Source organism: Rutilus rutilus, assembly GCF_951802725.1.
Source record: "Rutilus rutilus genome assembly, chromosome: 11".
Classification (NCBI taxonomy): domain Eukaryota; kingdom Metazoa; phylum Chordata; class Actinopteri; order Cypriniformes; family Leuciscidae; genus Rutilus; species Rutilus rutilus.
The window spans coordinates 34,714,168-34,731,674 of NC_140216.1; the positions used below are offsets into that span (position 1 = coordinate 34,714,168).

Sequence of the window (17,507 nt, forward strand, 5' to 3'; positions counted from 1 at the left end):
ACCGGACCGAATATGGTCTGTTTAAGATGTGTTGTACGCACAGGTCTGCCTATGGAGTATAAAGTTAATGCAGTGTTTGATACCTGGTTGCAGGTAAAGTGCTGACTCGTGTGAAGAAAACTGAAGGTTCAACATCCACTCTGACCCCCAGACTGAGCTCGCGGTAGTAGCCCTCCACCTGACCGGCTCCTCCGCTGTACTTAAAGGTCAACACAGCCTCCAGCGTCTACAGAGAGACAGATGGGGAAAAAACACATTAATAACAGAAACAGTTCTGAATCATGGATCGCAAGCACAGACCAAATCATTCACAACTGAAGAGTGCAAATCAGCATGATCAAATATGATCACATGACCTCTAACAGGAACAACATTAAAGGATCGGTTCACCTAAAAATGAACGTCATTCACGTCATTCCAAACTCCCCACGAATAACATGTAGTCCATTCATCTGTATAAGTCACGTATGAGAGACCCACATTATAAGACATTATGACTTCAAAAGAAAAGTCATCTGAAATACTGTTATGGTACTTTAATGGTGGTTTTCTTGTCTTTTACGGAGCCTATTAGTCACTGGTCACTTCTGCTTTAGTTGTATTGTAAAAAGCAGCTAAAATTCTTAGTTTATGTTCCACGGAATAACGTCATCTATGGGTTTGGAACGACACAAGGGTGAATAAATCATGACAACGGTGCTTAATTTCCATTGCAGGTACAAAGGAAGATTAATATTAGCAGGAAAGAAAGGTACGAAAGATTAAAAATAGGATGAAAAAGCAGAGGAAACTGAATGCAGAAAGAGGAGGACAAGCTGAATCAGTCTGTGTGTGTGTGTGTGTGTGAGATCTTGGCCTTCTATATTTTGCCCGAACTGTGGATTCTTCAAGAACAAACTTCTCCATTTTTCCTATCTTTGCAATTTCTGTAATCTACTTAAAAGGAAGAGCATCATGTAAACAGTATTTGAATGGTTAAAGTGCATTTCCTGCTTAAAAAGCAATAACAAAACCTTTTAAATTTCCATCATCGGCGTCACTCATCTTGCCTCGTCTTATACAGGACCTCACCAGAGCAAACGGTTTAAAAAATAGAGTGCTATCTCATCACGCAAATGGAGTTCAGAAGTGTAATCGGTGCGCAAAAACCATCAAAACAGAAACCCGCTTTCACACTGCTGAACCGTCAGACTTCAGATACTGGTTTATTATTCCCACCAAGAACAACCCTGTCAAACAGATAAGACCATCGGAAGTAAGGCGCGCAGTACATGCTCATTTTATGTGAGCTTTAGGAGCACGTACATTTGAAATCATACTCTCTGAACGGGAAAACGCAATAAACGATATGAGTGTCTCAAACAAAACTCTTCAAACCTTGTAAACATCTTGCAGAAATACAAGAACTAAATTAACGAACGAATGGGTCAATCAAATAACGGATGAACAAATAAACAAACATAAATAAGAGACAAGCATAGACCATAATAAATGAACAAATTAATGAATGGAAATTGCATGAGCAAATTAATCAATTGTAATGTAAACAAACCAACAACACAATTTAGTCTATGGAGAATAAATAGAGAAGCAAATGAATAAATGTGTGGGGTTAGAAAAAAACTATTTTTGCAAGAAAGTAATACTTTTATTCAGCAAGGATGCATTAAATTGATTAAAAAAAATGTGATAACAAAATGTTTCCATTTTAAATAAATGCTGTTCCTTGAACTTTCTATTCATCATGGTTTCTCCACACATATCAAGGAGCACAAAGACAACAGATAAAGAATCACGTCTAGTTACAGACTAAAACTCGACGTTAAAGAAGTGAAACAGGAAATCCTCAAACGTCACAAAGGCAGGAGAGATTTTTCCAGCAGGGCTTGATCCCGAGAGATTTTCTTAAATGAGGGGCAGACACCATCACTTCTGAGGTTGAGAAGATGAGGACACAACGAAACCGCAGGACGAGGAGGAACAGAAGACAAAGATAGAAAGAGAGAGAGAGATACAGAGTGAAGACAGATCTCATTGGCCTCATTATTCTGATAGCCTCCCGCCTCACGCGCCCTGCACAGACCTCTGGCTCCCAGAGGCCAGAAAAACAGGATATGTGATGCTTTCTAGCAAGAGAAAAAGACCAGCGAGTGTGTGTGTGTGTGTGTGTGTGTGTGTGTGTGTGTGTGTGTGTGTGTGTATTTGGGTTTGTAGGGTTGTCCTGCAGGACCCACTGGAGTGATTCACATTCACCCTCCTGTTGTGTGAAACCTCACCCCGTTCGATCGCTGCACTCTACTGACTGTGTGTGTGTGTGTGTGTGTGTGTGTGTGTTTGCTGAGAGCCGCCGGCCTCCAGAGAGAAGCTATTTCAATCACACAGAGAGCTAAAGATAGCACAAACCATAGAGAGAGAGAGAGAGAGAGAGAGAGAGAGAGAGAGAGAGAGAGAGAGAGAGAGTGTGTGTGCTGACACAGTGAATTTTTAATAGCCTGATTACCCAAGAGCATCTATACAGCCGCTGAATGAACCAATGAAGAGATCAATAAATGAATGAACCAAAGGAATGAATAAATAATATATTGATTCAAATGAATGAACGTACAAATGAACAAACAAGCAAGCAAACAAAAGAACAAATGAAGAAAACGTGAACTAATTAAACATTAACAAATGAACAAAAATATTTATAAATTAACAACTCAATAAATTAATTATTGGATTCATAAAATAATGAAGGTAATGTACTAATTCATGTACAAATGAACAAACTAATGAATGTACAAACAAATTAAGGAAATAATTAACAAATAAAAAATGAACAAACAAATGAAGAAAACAAATGAATTAAAGGGTTAATTCACCCCCCAAAAAATTAATTATCCCATAATTGACTCACCCTTAAGCCATCCTAGGTGTAAATGACAAACGCAATCGGAGTTACATTAAAAATATCCTCGCTCTTCCCAGCTCTATAATGGGAGTGAATGGTACCTGAGATTTTGAAGCCCAAAAAAGAGCATCCATCCATCATAAAAGTAATCCATACGACTCCATGAGGGTTAATAAAGGCCTTCTGAAGCAAAGCCATGCATTTTTGTACGAATTTTGAAAGACTAAACTAAAAAAAGACGCAAATGAAAAATTGTTTAATGAAGAAATGCATGAATGAATACAACAAATGAGTGAATTAAATTTATGAATGAATGAACTAAAAGGATTTAAAAAGAATGAATGGAAAACAGATCGATATATAAACAGAGAATAATGAACAAACATGAAAATGAATGAAGGCAGACTCGGTTTCATAAACACACAGCAAAGACCTTCAAGATGAATTGGATGAATCTGCTCAGAGCTCCAGTAGGAGCGTGAAAGTGACCATCTCAGAATCTCCTCAGAGCGTCATAAGCTTTCAGACGGCCCTAATTTCACTGCGGCACCGCTAGAATATTAACCAGGAGAAATAAGGTTGGTTTAACCCTTCTGAAGTGTCTGCCGCCCCTCAGTCATGTCCTAACAGTTATTAAGGCTGCGGAGTTTAACGGCTTACAAGAGGAGGATGTGAAATCCAATACACTTCATAAAGATCTCTGACATTTTCATTTACATCCTCACACTGACGCTCCTAACAGACCATTACCATACAGAGCCAGAGAGAGAGAGAGAGTCTGTAATGCTTTTGCAATATTGTACTCCAACAGTCATTCCAATGAATCCTCACTAAATTGAGATAAACAGGAACATTAAAGAGTTAATAGACTGTATCAGAGACCACAGAGTGGGGTGGAGAACTAGTCCAGGCCATTTTATTGTGACGTCATCGGTTTCATATGATAAAATTCTAAATATTCTCAAAATGTCTTAATAAAGAACTCTGTTTGCTACATGTCAATCAAACGGACTCTTCCTGTCTAAGTGTGATAGTCAATTAACCTGGCTCTACAAAACTAGTGTAAATCAGGAGAAGGACTTTGGGAGGTTTAGATGGTCAACTTACAAGAAACACAACAGGAAGTAGGGGTGAAACAGTATGATGGGTCGCTATGTTTTTAGCACAGCAAGGAGGGAAAAAAACAAACCATGGAAATACTAATTGTAATCTTTACAGGTATACAACCGTATGATGTAAATTGTGCGCACACATTAAATAAAACACGCATCTGACAGTAGGGCAAACCGTGTTTATGGTTTAGTTTGAAGCGCTTAACATAAAGCACGTCTCAAGTGTATTTTTCAGATGTGTTTGCAACATCAAAGTATACTGATTTAAACAATATTGAATTTAAAACTATGTTCCACAACTGCAGTGGTCAAAACAACACTGTATTCATTTAGTACACGTGTACCGAACAGAAAGTACCCATAATAAAATGTTTCAGGAAGTGTTTAAATAAGCAAAAGTGCTGTGCTGAAACTGCTGTCAGTCTCTGTCTTAGTGTCACATCCAATTTAATCTCAGTCTAAACCAGTGTTTCCCAACCCTGTTCCCACCAACACTACAACATCAGCATCTTTTGCTGATCCTAACCCTACCCCTACCCATAACTTATCCTGGAAATCAGAGGGAAATAATAGAGGAACAAGAATGGTGTAGAAGCATCTAACCCTAGTTTCGAAGTCTAAACTTGACATTAACTGAAAACCTATCCCTCAGATCTGATTGGTTGATTGGAATGTTCGGTTGTTTAAAGACAGGGTAGGCGATTTAGTCCAGAAACATGTTATGCTGGTTGAGCCTCTTAAAAGCCTGATAGCAATCGCTAAGGAAAGTGGTCTAAATGTATGTATATATCTCATCTGTGGAAGGTGTAGCACCATAAAGTTTGTCCAATCCTTGCATACCTACCCTACCCTTAATGTGAAATCATGTTCTCCACCTCCAGGAACAGGGTTGGGAAACATTGGTCTAAAATACTGCTTACTTTTCATCTCTAGCTAAGCTGTTCTATTTATATAATATGTGTATGAAAGACAGAAAGGATGTGAATTATCTTGCTTATTTCAGTGTTTCTATGGTCTATTTCTCAGATTGGCTGAACAAGAGGTGTGTATGTACGTGTGGACCTGATCCTGATAACAGCAGGTTATCAGATGTGTTTATCAGCACTGGCCTCTAGTGACCTTTATGTTGTAAAAGCAGTTCTCCGTAGGCATCATGTTCCCCCTGACACACACAAACACACACACGCGGGATCACTGGGAGTCGATTCAAGTCAAGTCAACACCACCAATGACTGATAGTGATGCGATGTGGTCGTGTTCAGTGCTGCAACAATGCTAAGAAAAGGTTAACTTCATGCAAATGAGGAGTGAAGCGATGCAGCAAATCACGTGAGAGGCTGTAGTTGAGTGACAACTTCATGGAGAGTATATACAGAATATAAGTAAATAATTAAAAACGATCCGTTTAAAACATCAGAAAGTGTCGAAATTGTGAGTTTCATAATCATGACATGCACTGCCACATGCTTATTATTAGCAACAAGAAATATGAATATATATTCAATTGTACTGGCACTAACTCACACATAAAGTCACTTTTGATCAATGAATGCCTCCTTCCTGAAAAAAAAAAGTATCATCACCAACACAAAGTGAAATTCTGAATAAAGTCTAAAGCAAAAGTCTAAGCGTCTATTAGCAACTATCAATTCAGTTCAGTGATGTGTGTACAGGGCATTAGGGTTAGATGTTTCAAACAAAGGTTTCAATTGTTAACCCTAAGAATGAGCAATAATAATAGCGATGAAGCATTCAAACCTCGCTCTCTCAGTGACAGTCTGCTGTCCTACACACACTGACAGCCAAGAAACCAGCTGTTCATACAAAACACACACACATCCATCCATGTAAAATACAAACAAGCCAGACTGAGCCATCAATCAAATCACACACACGCATGACTGAATGAATGGGAGTGTGTGCTTGTTTGTGTGTGTGTGTGTGTGTGTGTGTAAGCATATGGAAGTCTGTTCGGTCTGGTTGGCCAGATTACACACATGGACTGAGATGCACACAGCATAAAGATATGCTCAAAGCCACAATCACAACTATCTATCTATCCATCCATCGAACATGTTGAAAACAGTTGTGCTGCTTAATATTGTTGGTGGAAACCGTGATACATTATTTTCAGTATTCTTGGTGAACAGACTCAAAATAATATAATTTACTTAAAATAATCTTTTGTAATTTTATAAATGTATTTAATGTCAATTTAATGGGCTGAATAAAATATTTATTCCAATTTCAATTCCCCCATTTCAATGTATATATATATATATATATATATATATATATATATATATATATATATATATATATACATATATACATTTCAGTAAGTCAAATATTAATTCAGTAACCATTCTGACTAAACTAAACTTATTCAGTGAAGGAGTCATCAGACTGATTCAAAACAATAGACCTGTAGACCAATAGACGTGACAGGCAGGCTGTGAGGGATAGACTTACCGTGTTTTCAATGGCATCTGCTGTAAAAAGCTGTATAAAGCTCCTAAATCACTTATTATTTTCCATAGCTCATGTAGTCTGGTTTTTTTTTTTGTCTACTGAAATTTCTCAGAAAGATATTTGCAGCAGCGTTTCATCAGCAGAACAACCCACTGAAGAGATGCATGGCTATCCCTCACAGCTTCGCTTTCATTCCCGTTAAAAATCAAAGATGGAGCTTCTGTGAATAAGGTTTATTCCTGAGATTATGAGTCTTATAATAATCCATTAAAAGAATTGTGCTGTATCTTTGTTTTTGGGTGCAACTCAATAGAATAGAAATGCTTTTCTTCTCACAAGTATTTTGTGATGCATAATCTTTTTTTTTTGTCCCATTAAATCCAATCCAGCATGCAAACTCACATTTGCGACTTATTTTGCAGTGCTGTTGGAGATTCAGCAGCAGCGGAGTGCTTCAGAAAACACTGGCGCACACACACACTGTATATAGACAGCCAAAACACACAATTGAATGCATACACACTGACACGTTTACACAAAACTGCAGAAAAACACACACAGTCCTAACCAGTCACAACTCTGAGGAGAGATGCAGTAGGTATAGGTTAGTCTGTGGTAATTACAACTATTTGGATGTATGTGGCATGTCTTCTTTCAGACAGCTAGGTAACAGTGTGTGCATGCGTTTCGTTCCTTGAGGGTTGATGCCACCCATCTGAAACTCCCAAAATGCCAAGTTTGCCTGTTGCTAAGATACAATTGTATTCGTTGTGCCACTGTAGGCACATAAAGTTGGAACAAACACATATACACACACAAATAGACAACTCTGTGTGTGTGTTTTCTAACACACAACACCACAAAACTAGTCCTAAATAAAATAATGTGCGTTTTAAACACACACACACACACACTCCAGCGCTGTGCAGTGTTGCTAGCGTTTCCATGGAGACGCAGATGGTGCGTTCAGAGTCTCGACAGAGTTTCACTGTTTATTTTCAGACTTGCCACTTTTAGTGTTCGCTTAACGTCTGTCTTAAACGGCTTTCTGTCTCCTGGTTGGCTAAAAAAAGAAATTTGAGTGCATGTTAAAAGGCTTTTTTTTTTTTGGCAATCTTTTTTTGTGTTCCCTTGAGTTTCTGAACCAAAAAAAGCCAAAATGTTGTTTTTCGTGAGCATTTTCCTCCCTTTCTCTGAGCCTGAGTAAGGAAAAAAAAGTTTTGTTTCAGGAAACACTCCATTTACAGGTGAAATGAGCAACATAGCACCATGCGACATCCAATCATAAATCATAAATTCAGATATCATACACCAGAGAGTTTCAGAACAGCTTGGCAACAGTAAATGTTCTTTTTGAAGTAGAAAGCATTTTTTGAACTCTGAAACTTACAGTGTTTAATCATGTGTGATTGATGTTTTCACAGCTGAAATGCAATGTTGCAAGTGGTGTTTAAGACAAGTATCACACCAGTACTATTGGTCATAACAAACCAAAGTGATAGATAGATAGATAGATAGATAGATAGATAGATAGATAGATAGATAGATAGATAGATAGATAGATAGATAGATAGATAGATAGATAGATAGATAGATAGATAGATAGATAGATAGATAGATAGATAGATAGATAGATAGATAGATAGATAGATAGATAGATAGATAGATAGATAGATAGATAGATAGATAGATAGATAGATAGATAGATAGATAGATAGATAGATAGATAGATAGATGCTTTAGGTGCTCCTTAGGAGTAAAGTACACTCGTTCAGTCCAGTTTACCGTGATTCACTCTCTCACGTGGGTCTGAGAGGGGCAGCTGGGGCAGTTAAACGCTGTGAAGAGGGAAGTGATGCGATCACTCGAACGAGAGGAAGAAAGAGAGAGAGGAGAAGATCCGTATCAGCAGCTGGAGTCGTGCCTGTGTGTGTGTGTGTGTCTGGCAGCTCATCTGTGAGATGATGTATGGCAGTTATTCTGTAGCTCTGACTACTGTGTAAGCACTTTCAGCAGCCAACTGCAGGGAAACACACACACACACACACACACACACACACACACACACACGGACGAGCATGAGAAGATGCACTATGCTTCAACCCTCTTTCAAAAGCGCAGAATGTAATAACACATTTGAAGTGTTTGTGTGTGTGTGTGTGTGTGTGTGTGTGTGTGTGCTCCAACAGCATTAGAAATCAAAAGCCTTGGTCTGAAGAGGAAAATAAAAGAGCTTTACAATTCAGTGAGAAGTGACATTAGATGCACACTCTAATTTAGCAGTGCAACCAAGCGCAAATGCAACCAAGTCTTCTAAAAGATCATCTCAGCAGGACGGATACACACAAACATGACATCTGACCTTCATAAATAATGGGGAAAGACATAAGAATTAATTGAGTTTAAAGTCAACTTGAAATCAAAATTGACCTTGTTTACATTTTTATCAAACATATCTGGTCCGGTTGTGCCTATTAGTGCATGGCATTATTGAAAAAAGAAAAATTCTATTAATATAGTATAGAGTTAATATAATTGAAACATATTTAAATATAAATTATATTATTCATTTAAATGATTAATAATATAAATAATATTAAAATGTTATTCATATTAAATGTATTACAACTGTCTAACATTTCACTATATACAATCAAATCCAAAATTCCTGTGCTATAATATTGCCCATACAATATTCTGTTTCATGATTAAGTCACATTTTGCAACCCTAACTCATGCATTGTTAATATTGTTTCATGTTGTCTTTTATAAAGTTTTCTTTAAAAAAAAAACCCTTTACAATAAGGTTGAAAGCATTAACATTAGCTAACAGTCAACAAATGAATCATTCCACAGCATTTACTAATCTTAGCTACAGTTCCTATACTAGCATATTTTAACAATACAATTGTAAATTAACATGAGTGAACTAGCATAAAACAACAATAAAGAAAAGTACATGAGCAAAAAGTAAAAAAGCTTCAATATATTTTAAAATGTAAATAATTTATTTGATACAATGCTGATTTTGCAGGATTTAGCTCACTTCTATGGACAACATGGTACCCAAAGTATTGCTACACACACACACACACACACACACACACACAGTTGGAAAGCCTCCAGGTGCAGCGTGACTCATATATGGAGTCTGTTATAAAATATCTCCTCATATCACTGATGTGTTTGGACTTTAGAGCTTTAAATTTAAACACACACACACACAGGCCTGAAGGAAATGTTGTAACTTCAAAGAAAGAAAGAAAGAAAGAAAGAAAGAAAGATTTCTGAATTAACACCACATCTGTACATAGATATATATGCCTAGATCTGCATTCACCTTCAACAGAACAGCCATTATGGGCTGATTTCATTAGAAGTGATCAAATCAATGTACCATCACAACAAAAGCAGACGCATTAGCAAGTTGAAACAGTGGCTTCTAGTTATGTACATCTATGTGTGTGTGAAGATGGATAGTCAGAGCAGCATGTCAGACTTCATAAATGACGTTTCTGCTCATCTTCAATAAAAAAGCTCTGGATATCAGCCGCTGATGGGAAAAAGAGTGCTTTTCATTTCCTTTACATGCACAAAACAAGTAAACAAACTAATCACGAGGCTAATATTAAAATATACATGCGTGTGTGCGCTCGTGTGGACAGACTGAAAACTCACAAACGCAGCGGAGCGTGTCGAAACCAAACAGCTTCATTTAAGAGTTTGTGCCCCGCAGGATCTGTCACGAGCACATCGTGCTGTAGCGTACGCAGTCACACGCGGGAGCTGTCAGGGGTCACATGTGTGACGAAACCCAGACATTCATCTACTGAACAGAACTCACATCAGCCTCAAAACAAAACTTTCCCTCCAGCGCCATCTGAGGAATTATTCAAATCCTTCTTCACCGTCTGGTCGAAGAAACGTTGACGAAGCAGCTTGTGCCGTTTTCAACATCTCTAAACCAGAGGACAAAACACTGAGAAAATACAGGTGGAGGCAAATATCCTATAGAGGAAAAAAAAGAGACAGAGGAGGGAGTGAGAGAGTCCATTTGACATCAGAACTCAAGTCTGTCTGGAAATGAGATATGATTCATATGGAGTCAAGTACAGGTTGTAATCGGCATGAAAAGAAACTGCCTTAATTTGTGCAAATGAATGGCGTCTGATAGGAAAAATCTGCAGAATGAGTTTCAAAAATTCATGTTGAACAGAGCTGGTGTACTGCATCCTAATTGGTTCCCAGAAGCACTATCAATTCAGACAAAATAATCACTGAACAAACATGCAATGAGCAGTGAGTGTGTAGTAGTTTGTGAATGGCATGCATTCCAACTGTGTGCAAATCCTCTGAATCACTGCGGTTTGTCATTGAAGGAATTGCCCTTGGTGAGAGCCGTGCATTCTTCACATCTCCTGCAATGCTTTGACAGCAGGCAGATGCATTTGGCATTCTGTGCATGTTATGCTTTGATAGTAAAACTAAGGAGATAAAAAAGAAATATATATATAAAAAGTACAAATGTGAATCAAACAACAAATTAAATGGCTGAGATGATCTGAATTTGGAGGCTGTACTTTGTTACTTTGGTATTTGTGCTGGACCGAGCCGAACCCAGATTTGGCACCTCTGGAATTGGATCCAACAGCTATTTAAGTGGATGCAACACCCCGCATGGCTTTAAAATAAATGTATGATAGGATCTGTGCAAGGGTGTTTCTTCAACCATGGGCACTTTTAACATTTTTAAAGGTACACTATGGAACTTTTGGCTCTCTAGCTGTAAGAAAAACATTGTTTTGGTTGGGCTTCAGCTTTGCGTGACTGTGCCGATGAATATGGTTCTTTCTCATAGCTTAAAAAAGAGAGAGATGGATAATTGGATGGATGCTGCTCATAAAACTTAAGAGACACAACCAGTTTAGAAGGAAAGGATCTCAAGCTGACGAGCTGAAGACGTTACTGTAGCTTTACCCATTCATAGACACGATTAGCCTGGGAAAACCCAGACAACTTGCGGCAAATTTAGATTTGCTCTGCAAGTAGTCTGGCAAAGAGCCCATTCAAGCCCATTTCTAATCCGTCGAAATCGCGGCACCAACCAGAAACGTTGGGGCGGGCTTTACCCAACTTTTAAATGCATTGTTATATTCAAATTGCAAACACATGAGGACAGTCTCCATGAAAGACCCACTGGCAGATGAACGTGCTACTACATTTCTCTCCGAAATGGTAGGAAATTAAATTAGATTTAATAGAGGATTTTAACCGTGACAAGATGATTGACAGGGCAGTTTAAGTGACAGCATGCACGCGACAGATCCGTCCGATAAAGATGACGAAGTAGTATGTCCCAAAGCTTTTTTTGCTACACATTCAAAAGCAAATACCTTTTCTTCACAAAAAAGAGTACATACTTTTATGGCGTAGTGTAACTTATGCGAATTGGGACGCAGCATATGGCTTTACATGATGCCGATCACTCTGATTGGTTTTAGGTCTATCCAACTGCGCCCAGAGGCATTTGAGCGACGTCTGTTGGTGACGCCCCTTTGGAAATGAGTTATTAATGAAGCTTTGCCAGACCATAACTTCCAGCACAGCGCTACAACAACCATAATGAAATTACCCTTCCCTCCCCGTCACTATACTGGGGTGTTAGGACCCGCACAGACCACTGGCTACTGGCCTCACTAACACCAACATGTTGAGTAATAAAAACACCATCTCCACATCACCTTTACAACACTTCAGATCTCTCAATTCTCACCATCTCCGAAAAGCCAAGCCGATGTTGATTCTTGTTTTATTACGAGATCTGTCATGTTCTCTTTTTGACTGCAGATTCTCAGATGTTTGAGATTTAGCTGCTCCATGTCAACCTTTCCCGCTCGTTGTGAAAACTAATCTATGCCACTCCCACACCAGACACCGGAGCAACTTTTCTTGATTTACAGATATGACAAGACACGAACGGGCGAGTGACAAGTACGAAACATTCTGTCAGGTCTAAAACATATACACTTATAATAGGCTTACCATAGTGAATCAGGGTAAGACAAAAACTCATTCTGGAAGGAGGAATGATGATGTATTGACTAAAAACTAAATAAAAAGTTCATAATTTTTTAATAATCTGGTTAACTCCTTTGTCTTGCTGAGGCTTATTTCATAGCATTTATCTATCCTAAATACACCCTATTCAAATATTACTTTCACACTTTTCAGAGACGCAATAAAATATTCTATTCACAAATAATATTTAACTTAATTTGCCTTTGTTTTCTTCACACATATACACAAGTATACTTACTATACAGGAAAACTGTCACGGTGGTCGACCAATTATAATTTTTGGAAAATGTATATAAAAAAATCTGAAATGGTTCATGATTGTTTAACTATTTGTTTAGATGATCAGTTTTAAATATATATATATATATATATATATATATATATATATATATATATATATATATATATATATATATATATATATATATGTATATTCTTATGACAGATTTCTAAAACTATAAAATCTATACATAAAAATGTTTTAAAAAGTAGCAAAAATAAATGATTGCAAAATTGTATGACCTTCATATGATAAAAAATAAAGCAAATTCTTCTATTTTTAATATAAAGCTAACCCTAGTACATAAAAATGCACTAAGTTAAAGAAAAAAAAACACATTTATTTCATAAAAAAGTACAACAGTAATAATACTGTACATTACTGCAAAGAGTGATGCAGTTAAGCAAACACTACTGTTCAAAGGTTTGGGGTCTTCATTTTTATTCATTAAATTGATCAAAAGGGACAGTAAAGAATTTATAATGTTACAAAATATTTCTATTTCAAATAAATGCTGATCTTTTCGACTATTCATCATAGAATCCCCCCCAAAAAAACATAGAAAATGTATCATGGTTTTCACAATAATATTAAAAAACACATCTGTTTTCAACACTGATAATAATAAGAGATGTTTGCTTAGCAAAGCTCACTCTCTTCTCAAACATACACACATACTCTCTCAGGTATCTAAACCTAATCTTCCCTCTCCAACAGCCTAAATCCGCTCTTATATTGTTATCGACCAGCCCGGCAGAGCGGGCAGGATTCTCTTTTTCTCCTTTATCACCCCTCAGTCCCAGCCAGGACAATGAGAAAGAAAGACTGCACTGGAAACAGCTGAGCTGGAGACTTCTCCTCTTCACTGTTAAGCTGTTTGGAGATAGTGAGGGCCGGGACACCATCCGTCTCCCTCCCTCTCTCTCTCTGTGGACAGTGCTGATAGGGTTATGAGAGGGGAAGTGAGTGAAGACACTTCCTGTTGTGAGTCGCAGTCGGATGCTGTCAGTCAGGCAGCAGAAATGATTACCTTCAGCTCGTCCGGATTCAAACATTCAGAGCGTCTCAGGCTGGGATATATCCTGCAGCGTCGATGTGACCTGTCACTCATCACTTCCTCCTCTCATTACTTCTCTAGCTTCCCTGTTCATCTTGTTTCAATTCAGGATGCATCTGTATTCTCTCACCCTGGCATCCTCAAACTCTTTCTATCTGTTGAAAATGGCACTGAATTATGCAGTGATGACAGGAGGGATGGAGGTAGATGGATTGTCAGTCTCATGCCCCGATCACAATGACAGTGATTTTGTCGCTGGAGGACAGTGGGTCGCTGTAATGACGGTCGCTATTGGGCAAACCTGAGGCTGGATGTCCTGATGCTATTGGTGTGCTGCTTAACTGCAACAATCTTTTCTTTTTCTTTTTTAAATCTGATCACAAATTAGGTGTTTTGCGGCTAAAAATCATATTTAATTTTATTCGCCGAAAAATTTGTTTTCTTGCCTCTTCAAATTAGCATCCTGGAGGGAAAATTACTTTTTAAAATAAACATGTTTTCTTTGTTGTGCATTTTAAGCATCAATCTCATTAACTTTAGGTCGATTTCTCCACAAAAAAAAAAACAAGACTTATTATCATATGCCATGTTGTAAACAAGCCTAGTAAACTGATCTTGTTTTAAGGATGTTTAGACAGTCAACAAAAATAAAAGAAATTGTTTTTGAGATGCACTCAAGTTGTCAAAAACTTTGAAAATGAATTACCTTCAGTCTTAGTGCAACTGCAAATTATTGTCAGTGTGAACAATCCTTCATATGATGGTCCATTCCTCCATTACCAATTAGATGAATTATACCACCCCTCCTCCTCCTCCTCCTCCTCCTACTCCTCCTACTCCTCCTACTCCTCCCTCATTTAAACTAAAATCTCACCAACAGGTCTACTTCAACAGTGCAAATCTGAAATTCTACTAAAAGGTGTGGACTCCAGCACCATGGACAGAGACACGCATGCGCGCACACACACACACACACACACATGGACAGAGACAGATGCACAAACTCTCTCACAAACACAAGCTTCAGCAGCATGGACGGAGATGTACACTCTCTCACTTACACACACACACACACACACACACACACACACACACACACACACACACACACACACACACACACACACACACACACTTCAGCACCATGGACAGAGATGCATTCGCTCTCACACACACAAACTTCAGCTCCATGGGCAGAGATGTACTCGCTCATACACAAACTTCAGAACCACGGACAGAGATGCACGCGCTCATACACACATTTCAGCACCATGGACAGAGACACACACACTCTCACCAACACAGATGTCAGCACCATGGACAGACACACACTCTCACCAACACAAATGTCAGCACCATGGACAGACACACACACACACACACACACACACTCTCACCAACACAAATGTCAGCACCATGGACAGAGACATACACTCTCAAAGGGAGATGATGATCATAATGGTCTTTTGCAACTGCTATAACAGAATAAAACAATGTGATTCACCAAAAAAGACAATCAGAACATAATTTGATATTTAGTGCACACTTATGCAGAACAGAATTAGTATAAAACCTATTCACAATAGAGAGCAACAGTCTGGTTACGGAAGTAAAAAACTCATTCATTTGCTCCATTGGGAAATAGATTTTTTAACGATAAACATTTAAATCCACCTTACTGTGAGCTACGAGGTTGTTAATCGATGGTATTTGCCTCATTTGAAGACGCCAGCCCACATTATTTCAACTTGGGTTTAAAATAATCGTTTAACAGCAGAATTTGAGGTGAAAACTACATTACCCAAGATGCTGTACAGAAAATTCCACCAATCAGAGTTAAAACAAGTAAAGATCTCGTTAGCTCCACCCACTCCCATGAAGCACAGCAAGTGATGTAATCCCTACCTACACTCTCAAAATACTTTTGAATATTTTAATATATATGCATATTTTGCAATAAACTTAAAATATATTGTTTTGTATATAATCAACATTTTTAAATGAATAGTTTTAATTGTTCTTAATGTAATTATCTACCCTCAGTGCTTCATGGGATTGTAGTTAAGAGCTGTTAAGTTCACAATCTTGTGCCTTTGTATTTTTGTCCAATTTTCAAATACTTTTTATAACTGAAATCAAAGTGTTTAGTGTTATGATCCACCTCATAGCTAGTTGGCTTGGTTCATGGCTTAAAATGCTTTAAAATCCCTATAAGTGGCCAGGCACTGTTGCACTCTATAGACCTTATGTAGCCCCGCCCCTTTTCAGCGCTGCGCTCGTTGTCTTTTGACTTCCGGTCTGTATTTTCACAGCGATTCTGCATGTTTATTAATGAACGGCTCGTTTTAAAATCTTCCCGGTCAACTGACATTTGCTAAGTCATCTGCTTTAAACATTACAGTCCTCATGATAACTTTCATTAACTTTACATTAAGTAAATCCACTTCAAAATCGAATTACTCCTGGACAGCAGCGCCATAGAAATATACAGAGCGACCGCAAAAACGGAAGTTAAAAGACAATATTCTAAAGATGGTGGCGCCCTCGTTTCTCTGGCGCATAAGGTCTATAAGACTTATTTGTGGGCGGAGCATTTCAGTGTGATGTCACAATTAGAACCCAAGTAACCATCAAAACAGCATCACACCTGCCTAGTACACTAACATGTGCCCTAGAGTAATGACGTGTAATTTAGCTTTAGAGCAGAAAAATGAAGCGTGCATAGCTCGAGGACAGAATTCCTACCTTGACGTGATTGTATTCGTTCTTGCTGGCGTCAGTGCCGACTGGTTTATTTTCGGAGCGTGGCTTTAGGACCTGCCGTAGCGGGCTGGAGACGGGCAGACCTGTTACGCTGATACCATCTGAAACCACACAACAATATCCATTAGACATACGGCGTACATGAACACAGCTGCCAGAGGCCTGAGAAACAAGACTGCGAGGAGGCAGAAGGGGAAGTGGAAAGAGAGATCACTATCTTCTATGACTTATGTGAAGAGAGGACGCTATTATACAGCCATAATTCCTCACATTCAGAGGATGTGAACATCGCTCAAACGCTTTCCTCTCCACCTCTCTCTCCATCCACCTTTCTATCTCTCAGCGCATCTGTTTGTCCGGTGTTTAGTGCTCGAAATAAAATTAAAATCCGTAACGTGACAGTTTGAAATATGATGAGGTGGAAAAGCGCGGTAATAAATAAGGCGACGGAGTGCGTGTGCCGCAGCAGATCTCTGGAACACACTCAGGTGGATAAATTTTATCTCTCCAGCACATACGGATAATGGCATAAACGTATAAACGCACACACAAATTCACTCAAGCAAGAAACGGCCTGGGTTATTTTTAGAAACGGGACATAAATATGACGAATGAAAGCTTCATCAACACAGACTTAAACAGTGCAGACTGCAGGAATGGTCTGCAAGCCTGAAAGAACAGAAAAACACAAAGCTAAAGAACACAAACGTGTGACGTCAGCTGCAGTAGGGATGGGTGAAATATGACATAGTCATCATATATCTGCAATAATTGTTCTGCCTTTATAAAATTAAGCAAAATTGTGATGATTTTACCATATTATTCGGACAACATGTTTCTCATAGATTGTGT

General features: G+C 38.3%; 1 protein-coding gene across 2 annotated transcripts in view; it reads right to left on the minus strand.

The window, feature by feature from the left end:
- The window catches only part of trappc9 (trafficking protein particle complex subunit 9), a 210,273-nt gene that overhangs the window by 89,384 nt on the left and 103,382 nt on the right, over nt 1-17,507 (minus strand). For both annotated transcript variants that reach the window (XM_084423000.1, XM_084422999.1), the window contains 2 exons: nt 16,638-16,756; nt 84-226 (listed from right to left, as the gene is read on the minus strand). In XM_084423000.1, coding sequence (XP_084279126.1) covers nt 84-226; nt 16,638-16,756 — 262 coding nt within the window. The remainder of the gene's footprint in view (nt 1-83; nt 227-16,637; nt 16,757-17,507) is intronic.